Raw genomic sequence first — 14,043 nt, 5'->3', positions numbered from 1 at the left:
TTTTTTGCAATAAAATAGTATCAAATCTTAGTACAAAACTTAGTACAAATAACGAAGTCTCTTTTTTAGAAAAGGGGCCAACCTCTTCATGTGATTCAGAGACACAGACATCTTATGTAATAGTCATGGAGTAGTTGGTCTTCAACAGAGATGAAAACTGATTTATGCCTCATTTAAACTTGATTTCTCTGCAGCCAGGCACCACTGCCACTTATGAAAATCGCTGGGGGAGAGGAACCGCACAGTACAGTTCACAGAAGTCAATGGAAGAACGATCCTTGAGGCAGCCTCTGAGGAGACTTGAGATTTCTCCAGACAGCAGCCCTGAGAGGATTCATTACTCACACAGTGATTACCAGTACAGCCACAGAAGCCAGACCGGGCACACTTTGCGGCACCAAGACAGCAGGAGATCCACCCTCCTTCTGCCACCTAGATATGCTCGCTCCGAGATTGTTGGTTTCAGTCACTCTGCAGCCATGAGCAAACATCGCCACTATGACACCTACCACAGACAGTACCAGTACGGCTCTGTTAACGATGCCGTTTTTGACCCTGTTCCCGTCAACCCGGTGGTGCTCACGTACCCCAGGCCCGGGACCAGTCACAGCATGGGCAACCTTTTGGAGAAAGAGAACTATCTGACTTCAGGGCCTGCCGCTGGGCAGGTCAGGCCACTGGTGCCCCTGCAGCCTGTCACTCAGAACAGGGCTTCTCGGTCCTCCTGGCATCAGAGCTCCTTCCACAGCACTCGCATGGTGAGGGAAGCCGGGCCCAGTGTCACTGTGGATTCAGGCGGGAGGAGGACACACATGACTGTTGGCCAAGTGGCAGCAGGTGGAGGAAGTGGGAACATGCTCACGGAGAGAAGCGCTTTCACCGACTCCCAGCTCGGGTGAGTCCCCTTGTCAATCTGTGGGACAGTCAGTGCCAGCACATTCTGTTCCCACAGGCCTTAGGGTGTGAGCTGGCACTTCTGGGGCTGCAGAGAAAGGCTTTCAGAGATAAGTGATTAAAATAATGACTTTTCAGGCAGCTGCCTAATTGACAGATTAGCCTATTTACCTCAGGGACAGGGGCCAAGCTACCTGTTCCTATGGCAGCTTTGTGGGGAAATGTGACATTTAGTCCATCTGTTCCAAATTAGATGCCGGCTGAAGGGCTGGCCACCCCTTGGCTGTGTGAAAAGCTGCTCTGAATGGGAGCTAACTCCAGAGTAGACCAAGAAATGGGTAATTGCATGCATTTGCTCAATCATTCCTTGAAATGAAGGAAAGAAGGAAAAAATGCTTACTGCCCGTGCTAAGAGTGAACTTCATATGCTATTTTGATGACTACTGTCCTAAAAAGATGGAGAGTTAAGTAAGGAAAGCAGCTAATTTCTAGGTGCTGATACCGATGCTTTTACTTTTTGATTCTAGCAGCAGTGATTTGGAGGGTATTTTTTTGGCAATACTGAATAATTCATCAAATTTTCTAAGTCATTCTTTTGCCTCTCATACTGACTTTATGGCTCATCTAACCTTTGGAACTTAACTCATTCAGGTTTAATGATGGAGTACAAATTTCATGAACTGAGGAAGTTACTAAGAGAAAAAGGTTGAGACATTATTTGATTATTAAATCAGTAACTCCCAAAATAATGATGTAGTATTATTATAGTAAAACATTAAATATGTGGTTGTTTTAATTTCTAAAATTGCTTAGTGGAAGTTGTCATCTCTCATGATCCCTGTAAGAGAAATTGACTTAATACTCATTGACTGGGCAGGCCCTGGTGATAAAAGATACTAGGATTCATCTAATCTTGAAGCAGGAAATATGTTTTATAAAGCAAAACTGAGCATGAGACTTCTAGCATTTTTTTTTTTCCTTAAGTTTATTTATTTTGAGGGAGATCCAGCACAAGTGGGGGTGGGACTGAAAGTTGGAGGCGGGTGGAGAGAATCCCAAGCAGGCTTCTTACTCTCAGCATGGAGCCCAGTGTGGGACGTGAACTCAACGAACTGTGAGATCATGACCTGAGCCAAGATTGAGAGTCAGACGCTTAACTGATTGAGCCACCCAGGTGCCCCGAGACTTCTAAGATTTCTTATCGAAAGCTGATCTTTGTCAATATGAACATACTTAGAAGAAAATGCATGAGGTCATTATTTGTGGAGGAAAAAGCTGATCAAGGCTTTTAAAAGGACAATTTAAAATTTATTAAATGCCTACTATATCCTAAGATTTGTGCTTGGCACAGTTTTCACACAGTGATTTTAGCAATGACAGAACTCTCATGCCACATCCTCTGACAATTAGCCTTCTTCTCTTCTTCCATCTGTGTGTCCCCATGCTTCTTGAGCCACCCTGTCACTTCTCAGTCTCCTCACTCTGCTGCATTTGGCTTCAGTCCCCACCATTTCACTGGAACATTGTCCTCACCAATGGCTGCCTTTTTGCTACATCCAAAGTAGACACATATTTAGTCCTTATAATACTCGGCCTTTGGGCAACATTAGACAGCAGGGTCTCTGAAGTTCTCTCTCCCATTGGTTTCCAGGGCATCAGCCTCTCCTGGTTTTCCACTCACCTCTCAAGCCACATCTTCATATTCTCTGAGTGCTCCTTTTCTGCATACCCGGGGAGGTCATCTTTAGTAACCTTCCTCTTCCTGGTCTGGGTGCTCTTCCAGAGAGGCCCGTGTACCATGAATCCTCATGATTCCCAAAGTTTTATCTTCAGAACCATCCTCTATCCTGAAATTCTGTCTAGATCTGCATGCATTTCCAGCAACCTCCTGGACATCCTACACTCAGTATATGAAAAACTAGATTTATTAGCTCCTCCTTACTGTCTACTCCTAACCATCTCCTTATACTGAAGTCGTTCCATTTACAAACCTAGAAGTCATGCTTATCTTCACCCCTCCCCAGTAACATCACCATATTTTAACCTCCTTAATGGGCCTTAAATTTTTACCCTTCTGTCCGTCTTCATTGCACATATGTCTTTTCCTCTGGTCTTACTCAGAACTGTTCTCTGGCCGTTAGAATGATCTTCACAAATCTAATTGTTTCTCTGCCCAGATTATAACCTTTCCATAATTCCACCAAGTTTTCATACTATGCAGCATGGTACACATGGACCAGCCCGTGTTTTCACCTCCGCTTATCACTCCAGTTCCATCTCTTTCTACTCTCCTTCACCTTTTCTCACCGCCATCTGCACACACTCCCCCCCACTACAAACCACTTGAAACTTCTTCACTTTCTTCTTCCTTACTGCCTTCCTTTTTTTCCATCTAGCCATCTGTCTCTCTCTGTCTCTGTCTCTTTGCCCCCAGTAGCTCTGGTTTTGCCTGGCTACTCATGATACTGGATGTGGCTCAGATACTGCCTATTTCCTGATGATGCCCCTCACAATCTAGATGCCCCAGATAGGTGCACTGTGTGGGTGTCTCTACCAGAATAATACATTGTGGTTATTCATTTCTTACCTGCTTTCCCTCTAGACTTTGAACTTCCTGTGAGTGTCTTATCATCTTCATATTCTCAGTACCCTAAAACAGAGGCAGGCCCAGTATAGGCACTATATAAACATATGGCAAGAGAATGAAAGAATTAATTTTTTTTTTTTTTACGTTTATTTTTGAGACAGAGAGAGACAGAGCATGAACGGGGGAGGGGCAGACAAAGAGGGAGACACAGAACGGGAAGCAGTCTCCAGACTCTGAGCCATCAGCCCAGAGCCCGACGTGGGGCTCGAACTCACGGTCTGTGAGATCGTGACCTGAGCTGAAGTCGAACGCTTAACCGACTGAGCCACCCAGGCGCCCTGAGAACGAAAGAATTAAGGAAGGAGGAAATGAAATAGAAACTCTTTACTTTTTGCAATCTAAGTTCTTTTTGTTGCTCAGATTCTAGAAGTATTAACTATGCTATTTGGGGTTATTGTTGTAATGGACAGGGCAGGTTTCATTAGAATAATCCTATCTAAAAGAATAGAAGGAACACTTGGGAGTCAAGAAATTTAGAATAAAGGGTAAGACTTATATTCTTGACAGTTCCTAAGTTGCCATTCTAGAGAAATCATAAAAACGAACTCTTCTTGAAATTTTTGTTCTCTTCATAAAAGGAGAAGGGGTCAGAGGTATTTCCTATAACGAGGAGAATAGGTGATCAAGGTGACATCCATGCCTAATGCCTAGATTTATGGTGTCTATGTCTCCCTTTCTTTAGTGTGCCCGTGGCATTTCAGCTCTCCAGGATGCCTCCTGAGAGCCCTGGCTCTGGGACCACACCCTGTGTTCTCCTTTGCCCTGCATTCTGGCCCCTGTTTTTGGAATCTATATTTTTCTTTCTTTCTTTGTTTCTTTCTTTCTTTCTTTTGTCTAGTGGAAGCCCCACGTGTAAAGAAGAGGTCTTTCATGTATGTGGAACATTCCTACGGAGTAGCTAGATAGAATTATAAACCTACATAATAACATATCAAACAATGGATCTTTCTTTCCAAAAGAAGAATGGCTGGCCAGTTACTAAGGTAGCTGAAAACCAAGACATTGGAGTAAAAGACAGTCAGTATCTGTTTAAATCAGACTGCTGAGAAATGTTTAAGAAATCACCAAATAAAACATTCCAGGTCTGTTTTTCTGAAAATATGATTTTCGTACCTGTGGGGAACTAGTGGTTCAACAAATGAATATTAGGCTCCTCTGTGTACCCAGCACTGCAAGAGGTAGAAACGGCCTGGAGAGGATCAGTGAAAAAGAAAATGAGACACATCATCAAGTGCTAGGTTATGGAAATTCAGAGAACAAAAGAGTGTTGTGCTCTGAGATTAGTAGATGGAGCCTCTGGAGAGAGATTGAATCTCTAGTAGGATTACCAGTGAAGTTTGTGACAGCAGCACAGAACAGAAAAATTCTTCCACATCCTGTTAATTACCAACCTCTTCAGTTCTTTGATTCGAGTCTCTTTCAGCTATATCTTTCTTTCCATTTCCATTTTTAATGGCCCAGTTCAAGGCTTTATTGCCTCAGCTAAGACTCTTACAGTTCCCTCAAAACGGCTTCTAGAAGTACGTGTCTCCACCAGAGGCATATTCCCAAAGCAGTGCTTTAATCACACTTCAATCTTTATGGGAATTGCATTTCCTGAGCATCTGACCACACGCGGGAGCTCTCCATTCATCGTCTTATATTTGTTTGGCCCTCTGAGGTGTAGCCCCATTAATACATAGAATATCTGGGGACCTGCCTCGGGTGGGGCTGTGTTGTTAGCTGGCAGGAACACTGGTTGCTGAAGGATTGCACACATGAAAAAGTACCATTTTTTATTTTTTCCTACATCATCTCATATTCTGATCAATGATACCATACACTGCTTCCTCTTGCATTTTTCATATACATTGACATCATTTTAACATTCTCTGAAGTTGTTAAAAAAAAAAAAAAGACTTCTGGAGAATGTGTTCAGGTGAAAATGGGGGCCCAGGTGCAACTACTCTTCCTGATTCTCCTCCCTGCCCCCTCCCTACCCCCCCCCACCCCAGTGCCATCTCCCAAGCACATTTCTGTAGGCTTCAGGAAGTGCTTTGTAATTGGGTGGGAAGGAAAGAGGGAAGGAAGAAGAGAGAGAGGAAGGAGGAAGAGAGAGGGAAGGGGTCGGGAGGAATGCTGTGAGAGAATAGAGGAAATTTGGAATAGGTCTAGCTGGGGATAGAGACACGCAAAGATTTCACTGGACTGCACAGACAGTAACAAAATGGAAAATCCACACCCTGACCACTGTTGCAAATCTTCTTAAAGAGGAAGTGCTCCTTCAGTTTGGGAATTTTTTTTTTAATGTTCATTTTTATTTTTGAGAGAACACGAAGCGGGGAGGGGCAGACAGTGAGGGGGACAGAGGATCTGAAGCAGGCTCTGCACTGACAGCGGCACCCAATACAGGCTGAAACTAGTTTGTGAATTGTTTTCAATGATAATATGAAGTAGCACTGGATTGATTAGCAGTGGATAGAGAGCTTCTTTATGAATCATGTTCAGGAAAATAAAGGAGTAATGGAATTATTTGTGGGTGTTAAGAGTGTTGGGAAATTCAAACTTTCCTGCGTCATGTATGACTTATAAAATGGATTAAAGGCTTAGTCTTAAAAAAAAAAAACTGCATCGAACAGAAGGCTGTTCTTATGTTATAAATGATCTTCCATCAGTTGAAGCACCTGTAGTGATGGATGGTAAAGATTTAAAATTGCCACTGAGATTGAGACTGTTACAGTTTTAATTTCTCTGTAAAGGCATTGGAGTCCATGCATGTAAACTATTTCCATCTCTTTTAAATGGTATATTTCTACTAAATAAAAGTGACTCAAATTCTGGATTTAATGATAATAGCCTACATTTTTACCCATTAAATTGACTCCTGAGGCACAACATTTTAAAATATGAGATCATTATATAATTCTCAGTACAGATGCCAAAACTGTTCTGCTTCATTCTTAATACCCTTGTACTCATAACACTTGTATGTTTGAACATGTGTATCAGAAGCACTGGGTATTGGTTTTTAGTCATGAGTCCCATTACTCTTATCTCCACACCTGTGTTATACCCACTCACACACACATTCACAATACTATACACGCTCACATGTGCACACATGCATACATTAGTGGGTTGGCCTAATATAAGAGAGGATTTACAGGCATACCTCAGAGGTATGGTGGGTTAGGTTCCAGACCACTACAATAAAGTGAATATTTTGTTTTCCCAGTGCATACAAAAGTTATGTATACACTATAATCTATGAAATGTGCAATAGCATTCTGTCTAAAAAAGCAGTGTACATACCTTAATTAAAAAATACTTTCTTGCTGGGATGCCTCAGTGGCTCAGTTAAGCGTCCGACTTCAGCTCAGGTCATGATCTCACAGTTTGTGGGTTCAAGCCCCACGTCGGGCTCTGTGCTGACAGCCTGGAGCCTGCAGCCTGCTTCAGATTCTGTGTCTCCCTCTCTCTGCCCCTCCCCCACTTGTAGTCTGCCTCTCTCTTTCTCTCTCAAAAATAAACATTAAAAATTTTTTAAAAAATACTTTCTTGCTAAAAAATGCTAACCATCATCTGAGCATTCAGAGAGTTGTAATCTTTTTCCTGGTGGAGGGTCTTGCCTCGAAGTTGATGGCAGCTGACTGGTCACGGGGGTGCTTGCTGAAGGTTGGAGTGGCTGTATTGTGTGGCAATTTCTTAAAATCAGACAATGAGGTATGCTCCATCGATGGACTCTTCCTTTCATGAGTGATTTCTCTGTAGCATGTGATGCTGTTCAATAGCGTTTTACCCACAGTAGAAACGTCTTTCAAGATTGGAATCAATCCTCTCAAACCCTCCTGCTTTACCAGCTAAGTTGATGTAGTATCCTAAATCCTTTGTTGTCATTTCAACAGTCTTCACAGTATCTTCACCAGGAGTAGATGCCATCTCAAGAAACCACTTTCTTTGCTCATCCATAAGAAGCAACTCGTCTTTTATTAAAGTTCATGAGATTGCTGCAATTCAGTCACATCTACAGGCCCCACTTCTAGTTCTCTTGCTGCTCTTACCACACCTGCAGTTACTTCCTCTCCTGAAGTCTTGAGCCCCTTAAAGTCATCAATGAGGGTTGAAAAAAACCTCTCCCAAACTTCTGTTAATGTTGATATTTTGACCTCTTCCTATGAATCAGGAATGCTCCTTATTTATTTTTTAAGTTTTATTTACTTAGGTAATCTCTACACCCAATATGAGGCTCGAACTCAGGACCCTGAGATCAAGAGTCACATGCTCTTGCAACTGAGCCAGCCAGGCACCCAGAATCAGGAATCCTCTTAATGGCATCTAGAATGGTGAATCCTTTCCATAAGTTCTTTAATTTACTTTGCCCAACTCCATCAGAGCTATCTATGGAAGCTATAGCCTTATGCAGTGTATTTTTTTTAATAAATTTTTGAGTGTAACTGACAAACAATGTTACATTAGTTTCAGGTAGAGAACATAGTGATTCAACAGGTTTATACATTATGTTCACCACAGTGTAGCTACCATCTGTCACCAACGCTACTACAGTATCATTGACTATACTCCTTATGTTGTGTATTTTATTCCCATGACTTCTAAAAACCATAGACCTCTTCACGAATATTCGTGTTATCATTGCTCAGGAGCATGATAATCTCTATATCATTCCAATTTTAGCATATGTGCTCCTGAAGCCATGCATTTCTTAAATAATAAGACTTAGGTGCCCCAAATTACTCGTTGATCGGTGAGCTGCGGAGTGCATATTGTGTTAGTAGGCATAAAAACAACATTAATCTCGCACATCTCCATCTGATTTCTTGGGTGACCAGGTGCATTGTCAATGAGCAGCAATATTCCAAAAGGAATCTTTTTCTTCTGAGCAGTGGGTCTCCACAGTGGGCTTAAAAATTCAGTGAACCATGTTGCAAACAGATGTGCTGTCACCCAAGGTTTGTTGTTCCATTGACAGAACGCAGGCAAAGTAGATTTAGCATAATTTTTAAGGGCCCTAGGATTTTGGAAATGGTCAATGAGAATTGGCTTCGACTTCAAACCACCAGCTGCAGTGGCCCTTATAACAAAAGAGCCTGTGTTTTGAAGCCAGGTGCTGGCTTCTCCTCCCTAGCTATGAAAATCCTAAATAGCATCTTCTAATATAAAGCTGCTTTGCTGCATTGAAAATCTGTTTTTCAGTGTGGCCGCCTTTCTTAAGTATCGTAGCTAGCTCTTCTGCGTAACCCGCCGCAGCCTCTACACGAGTGCTTCACCTTGCAGTTATAGGTTATGGAGATGGCTTTTTTCCTTAAACCTCATGAACCAACCGCTGCTAACTTCCACCTTTTCTTCTGCAGCTTCCTCCTCTCTCTCAGCCTTCATAGATTTAAAGAGAGTCAGGGCCTTCCTCCGGATTAGGCTGTGGCTTAAGGGAAGGTTGAATGTTGGGCCGGTTTGATCTTCTATCCAGACTGCTGAAACTTGCTCCGTATCAGCAATAAGGCTGTTTCCCTTTCTTACCCTTTGTGTGTTCACTGGAGTGGATTTTGAATTTCCTTCAAGAATGTTTTAAATTTCCCTCAGGAACTTTTCCTTTGCATTTACAACTTGGCCAACTGTTTGCTCCAAGAGCCTGACCTGTCTTAGCTTTCAACATGCCTTCTCAACTGAGCCTGATCACTTCCAGCTTTGGATTGGAAGTGAGAGACATGCAACTCTTGCCTTCCCTTGAACACGTAGAGGCCACAGTAGAGTTAATATTGGCCTAGTTTCAATCCGTGTCTCAGAGAATAAGGAGGCCTTGAGGAGAGGGAAAGAGGTGGGGGAATAGCTGGTTGGTGGAGCAGTCAGAATACACACATTTTTGGGTTAAGTTTGTCATCTTACATGGGTGTGGTTTGTGGTGCCCCAAAAGAAATACAATAGTAACATCAAAGATCATTGATTACAGATCACCATAGCAAAAATGTAAATATTGTGAGAATTACCAAAACGTGACCCAGAGACATGAGGTGAGAAAATGCTGCTGGAAAAATGGCACTGATGGGCATGCTGGACACAGGGTTGCTGCAACCTTCAGTTTTTAAAAAAGCAGTATTGCAAAGCACAGTAGAGTAAGGTACAGTAAAATATGCTATGCTTGTATTCATTGTGCTTGCTAACAGATACTGGAAAACACCCTGCCACCCTGTCTTTTTTATTCTCCATTACCTGGAATGAATCAGGTGTACTCTTTTTGAAGCCAGAGTCCTAGGATACCTTTAAGGCATGTCTTTAGCCACAGTTCTAAGATTTTGCTGTCCTCAGTCTGGTTTCTCTGAGTCAATGCTTAAGGAAGCATGAATGTGTTAACATCCACAGTGATAATAGGTCCCCTAACCCAGTTACCCTCTAGGCAGAAATAAAAGGGGAGAAAAACACCAGTTCAATGAGGCATTTGGGAGGTATTGTTTTACAAGTGGCAATTTTATTTGTCCTCTATAAATTATCCTCTCTTGAGTCAAACTGCATCAGATTTCATCATCATCACTATAAATACCCGCAATTAGTAAAGGACAAAAGTATGCTACTAGAAAGACATAAACCAAATGTCATTATAATGGCAAAACAAATGGTAACAGAATGTTTATAAAATTGTTTTCTTTAAGAAAAAGCATATTTTAAAAGTTTACTTATTTTGAGAAAGAGAGAGAGCGCGCAATCACAAATAGGGGAGGGGCAGAGAGAGAGAGAGAGAGGGAAAGAGAATCCCAAACAGGCGCAAAACCCTACACAGGGCTTGACCCCGCAAACTGTGAGATCATGACCTGAGCTGAAATCAAGAGTCAGATGCTTAACTGACTGAGAGACCCAAGTGTCCCAAGAAAAAGCATATTTAAATCTTAAAAAAAAATTTTTTTATGTTTTTTATTTATTTTTGAGAAAGAGAGAGAGATGGCGTGAGCAGGGGAAGGGCAGAGAGTGTGGGAGATGCAGAATCTGAAGCAGGCTCCAGACTGAACTGTCAGCACACAGCCTGATATGGGGCTCAAACTCGTGAACCACAAGATCATAACCTGAGCTAAAGATAGACGCTTAGCCGACTAAGCCACCCAGGTGCCCCAAGAAAAAGCATGTTTATAATTGTCTTTAATCATTACCTTTCCTGATGAATTCTTCACATCAGCATGATTTATTTGGACAAAACAAACCCAATTTTCCTGAATTTTACTGTTTACATACTGTTATATTTATTAAATAAGAATACTTTTAGAAGTGCTTGGGTGGCTCAGTTGGTTAAGTGACTGTGACTCTGGTCATGATCTCACGGTTCGTGAGTTCAAGTCCCACATCCAGCTCTGCTGTCAGCACGGAGCCCGCTTCAGATCCCCTCTCTCTCTTTCCCCTCCCCTACTAGTGCCCTCTGTGCACTCTCTCTCTTTCAAAAATAAACATTAAAAAAAATTTTTAGGATGCTTATTTTAAAATTCATTTTTAGGTGAAATAACAGTTTCGAACAGCTCTGAGAAAAACCTAATGATTGTTGAGGGAAGGTGTTTCATTCCACAGGTGTAACATTACCATGGCAGAAATAATTTTTAACTTCTATGACCAAATTTATTTTATTTTATTTTTTCAATATATGAAATTTATTGTCAAATTGGTTTCCATACAACACCCAATGCTCATACCAAAGGGTGCCCTCCTCAATACCCATCACCCACCCCCCCTCCCTCCCACCCCCCATTAACCCTCAGTTTGTTCTCAGTTTTGAAGAGTCTCTTATGCTTTGGCTCTCTTCCACTCTATCCTCTTTTTTTCTTCCTTCCCCTCCCCCATGGGTTCCTGTTAAGTTTCTCAGGATCCACGTAAGAGTGAAAACATATGGCATCTGTCTTTCTCTGTATGGCTTATTTCACTTAGCATCACACTCTCCAGTTCCATCCACGTTGCTACAGAGGGCCATATTTCGTTCTTTCTCATTGCCACGTAGTACTCCATTGTGTATATAAACCACAATTTCTTTATCCATTCATCAGTTGATGGACATTTAGGCTCTTCCCATAATCTGGCTATTGTTGAGAGTGCTGCTATAAATATTGGGGTACAAGTGCCCCTATGTACTCCTGTATCCCTTGGGTAAATTCCTAGCAGTGCTATTGCTGGGTCATAGGGTAGGTCTGACCAAATTTATTTTAAATTCCACGTAAAGTCTTATTGTGCCTTTGAAGTGACCTTTTCAGATGTAATTATCATACTACACATGTTTATCTTCAGTGAGTTCAGTTTCTTTCTTTGGTATATATTATGCTGCTACTTAATTCAGTGACATTCTCAGAGGCCAGTCTGATCAGAGGTGGAATATTTCTACTGCTAGCTTCCTACGCCTTCTGACCTCAGATGATGATTTTTCTTTTGGCTGAAGAAAAGCCAAGGTGTTCTAGGTGCTTCCCCATGTTAGCCAAGTCATCTCTGAAAGATCAGGTTGGTAGGCAGGAGGGAGCAGGTTTGGAACTCTGCTGAATCCGTGACTGTTTGTCTAGGAATGCAGACGTGGAGATGACTCTGGAGCGAGCAGTGAGCATGCTGGATGCAGACCACACACCAGCACCCAGAATTTCTGCGGCAGCTACTTTCATACAGCACGAGTGCTTCCAGAAATCTGAAGCACGGAAAAGGGTGAGTATCATCTTAAGTCCACTGTAAAATTACCACACTTTGACATCCATTATGGTGGCCCTGCACACTGAAACCAGTAATTTAAGTTAAAAACAAATCTTTATTGAGTTATATGTCAACTATAGGTCAATTTTAAATAACAAGTTAATAAAATAAATAAAAGTCTTCATCGAGCCTTTTTAATTAAAAGGGAATATATACTCAGTACCAAAAAAAATTTACTGCAATTCAGAAACTTAGAATGTAAGTCTCCACACAAGCCTTCCCCTCTTTGTCTGTCTCTCCAATCTCCCGCTTTAGGACCAAAGCCAACAATTGTTCATAGTCTGTGTACTTTTAGAGTTTTCTGATGAGAGGAGGGGGTTAGAGAGCTACCAAGAGCACACATGAGCATTTTAGACTATTGTTTTCTATATTTAAATATATATTAAATGTAAACAATGTTTTGCGGTTTTCTCATTAAGCAGTTATGAAAATGGTTCCATAGACAGCTCTGTACATATATCTTTTGGCATTCCCATAAGTGTCGTACAGGGCAGACCACCTCCCAGATGGAATCACTAGGTCATTTTATGTTTGTTTAAAAAGTGGTATATTTGTTCAGGAAAAAATCATAGTTGAAAAAGGTTTGCAGTGAACCTAAGTTTCCCTCCTACTCCAAACCTACCCCCCATTTTCCTTTTTCTTTTTCTCTCTCCTATCCTCTCTCCTCCTCCCTCCCTTCTCTTTCCCTGTCTCTCTCTCCCACATCATTTTTGGGTGTCTTTCCAGAGATATTCTATACGTGTAGAAACAATTACTGGGTGGGTTGGTTCAGTATCCTTTTTCGTTTAAAACAAAATTACAAATGGTAGCAGGTTATAGTAGTCTGCACTTTGTTTTCGTTTAAGGCTATATCTTAGAAATGTTTGATATATATTAGCCCTATTTCATTCTTTAAAGTTGCTACGTGGATTTCTTTTGTATAAATGTACCAGTTTTGTTTGTTCATTTTTTTAACAGCTTTATTAAGGTCCAATTAAATTTTACCATGTTTAGCCATCATGAAACCATCACAATCATGATAACGAACATACCCATTATCTCCAAAGATTCTTTGTGCCCCTTTATAATCCAAACATCTGACCCCTCCCTAACCCACTTCCACTCCCCAGGTAACCAATGATCTGCTTTCTGTTACTATAGAATATATTAAAGTTTCTAGAGTTAAATATAAACTATGTAATATATATGCTTTTTTCTTTGGATTCTTTTACTGAGCTTTAATCTTTTGAGATTTATCCATGTTGTGAATATCAAAAGATGTGTGCATGTATGTGTTTGTGTGTGTGTAGCTGAACAGTATTTCATTGTATGGATACACCTTAGTTTGTTGATTCACTCACCTGTTGATGGATATTTGAGTTTGGGCTATTACAAATAAAGCTGCTGCGAACATATATGCACAAATCTGTTTTCATTTCTATTGGGTAGATACCTAGGAGTTGAATGTCTGGATGATATGGTAGGTATATGTTTGACTTTTTAAGAAACTGCCAAACTATTTATTTTACTTATTAGAGAGAGAGAGAGAGAGAGAGAGAGAGAGAGAATGAATATTCCAAACAGGCTCTGCACCATCAGAGCCACACAGGCACCCGTTTTTCCTTTTAAAAAAATTATTTAAATTCCAGTTAAATACAGTGTCACATTAGTTTCAGGTGCACAAAACAGTGATTCAACACTTCCATACAACACCCGGTGCTCATCACAACAGGGTACTTTTTAATCCCCATCATCTATTTAACCCATCCACTCACCCACCTCCTCTCTGGTAACCATCAGTTCTCTATAGCTTAGAGTCTGTTTCTTGG

At 41.3% G+C, this 14,043-nt stretch overlaps 1 protein-coding gene and 1 non-coding gene across 3 annotated transcripts in view; one reads left to right on the top strand and one right to left on the bottom strand.

Moving 5' to 3' along the window:
• The window catches only part of PKP2 (plakophilin 2), a 92,656-nt gene that overhangs the window by 15,517 nt on the left and 63,096 nt on the right, over positions 1–14,043 (top strand). For both annotated transcript variants that reach the window (XM_049625270.1, XM_049625271.1), the window contains exons 3-4: positions 195–895; positions 12,055–12,190. In XM_049625270.1, coding sequence (XP_049481227.1) covers positions 195–895; positions 12,055–12,190 — 837 coding nt within the window. The remainder of the gene's footprint in view (positions 1–194; positions 896–12,054; positions 12,191–14,043) is intronic.
• On the bottom strand, positions 8,134–8,237 carry LOC125920529 (U6 spliceosomal RNA). The gene has a single exon (XR_007457112.1). It is a non-coding gene; the product is annotated as a U6 spliceosomal RNA (small nuclear RNA).

Source organism: Panthera uncia, chromosome B4 (assembly GCF_023721935.1).
Source record: "Panthera uncia isolate 11264 chromosome B4, Puncia_PCG_1.0, whole genome shotgun sequence".
Taxonomy (NCBI): domain Eukaryota; kingdom Metazoa; phylum Chordata; class Mammalia; order Carnivora; family Felidae; genus Panthera; species Panthera uncia.
The sequence above is the reverse complement of the archived record's forward strand: the minus strand, read 5'-3'. Positions and strand labels throughout refer to the sequence as shown.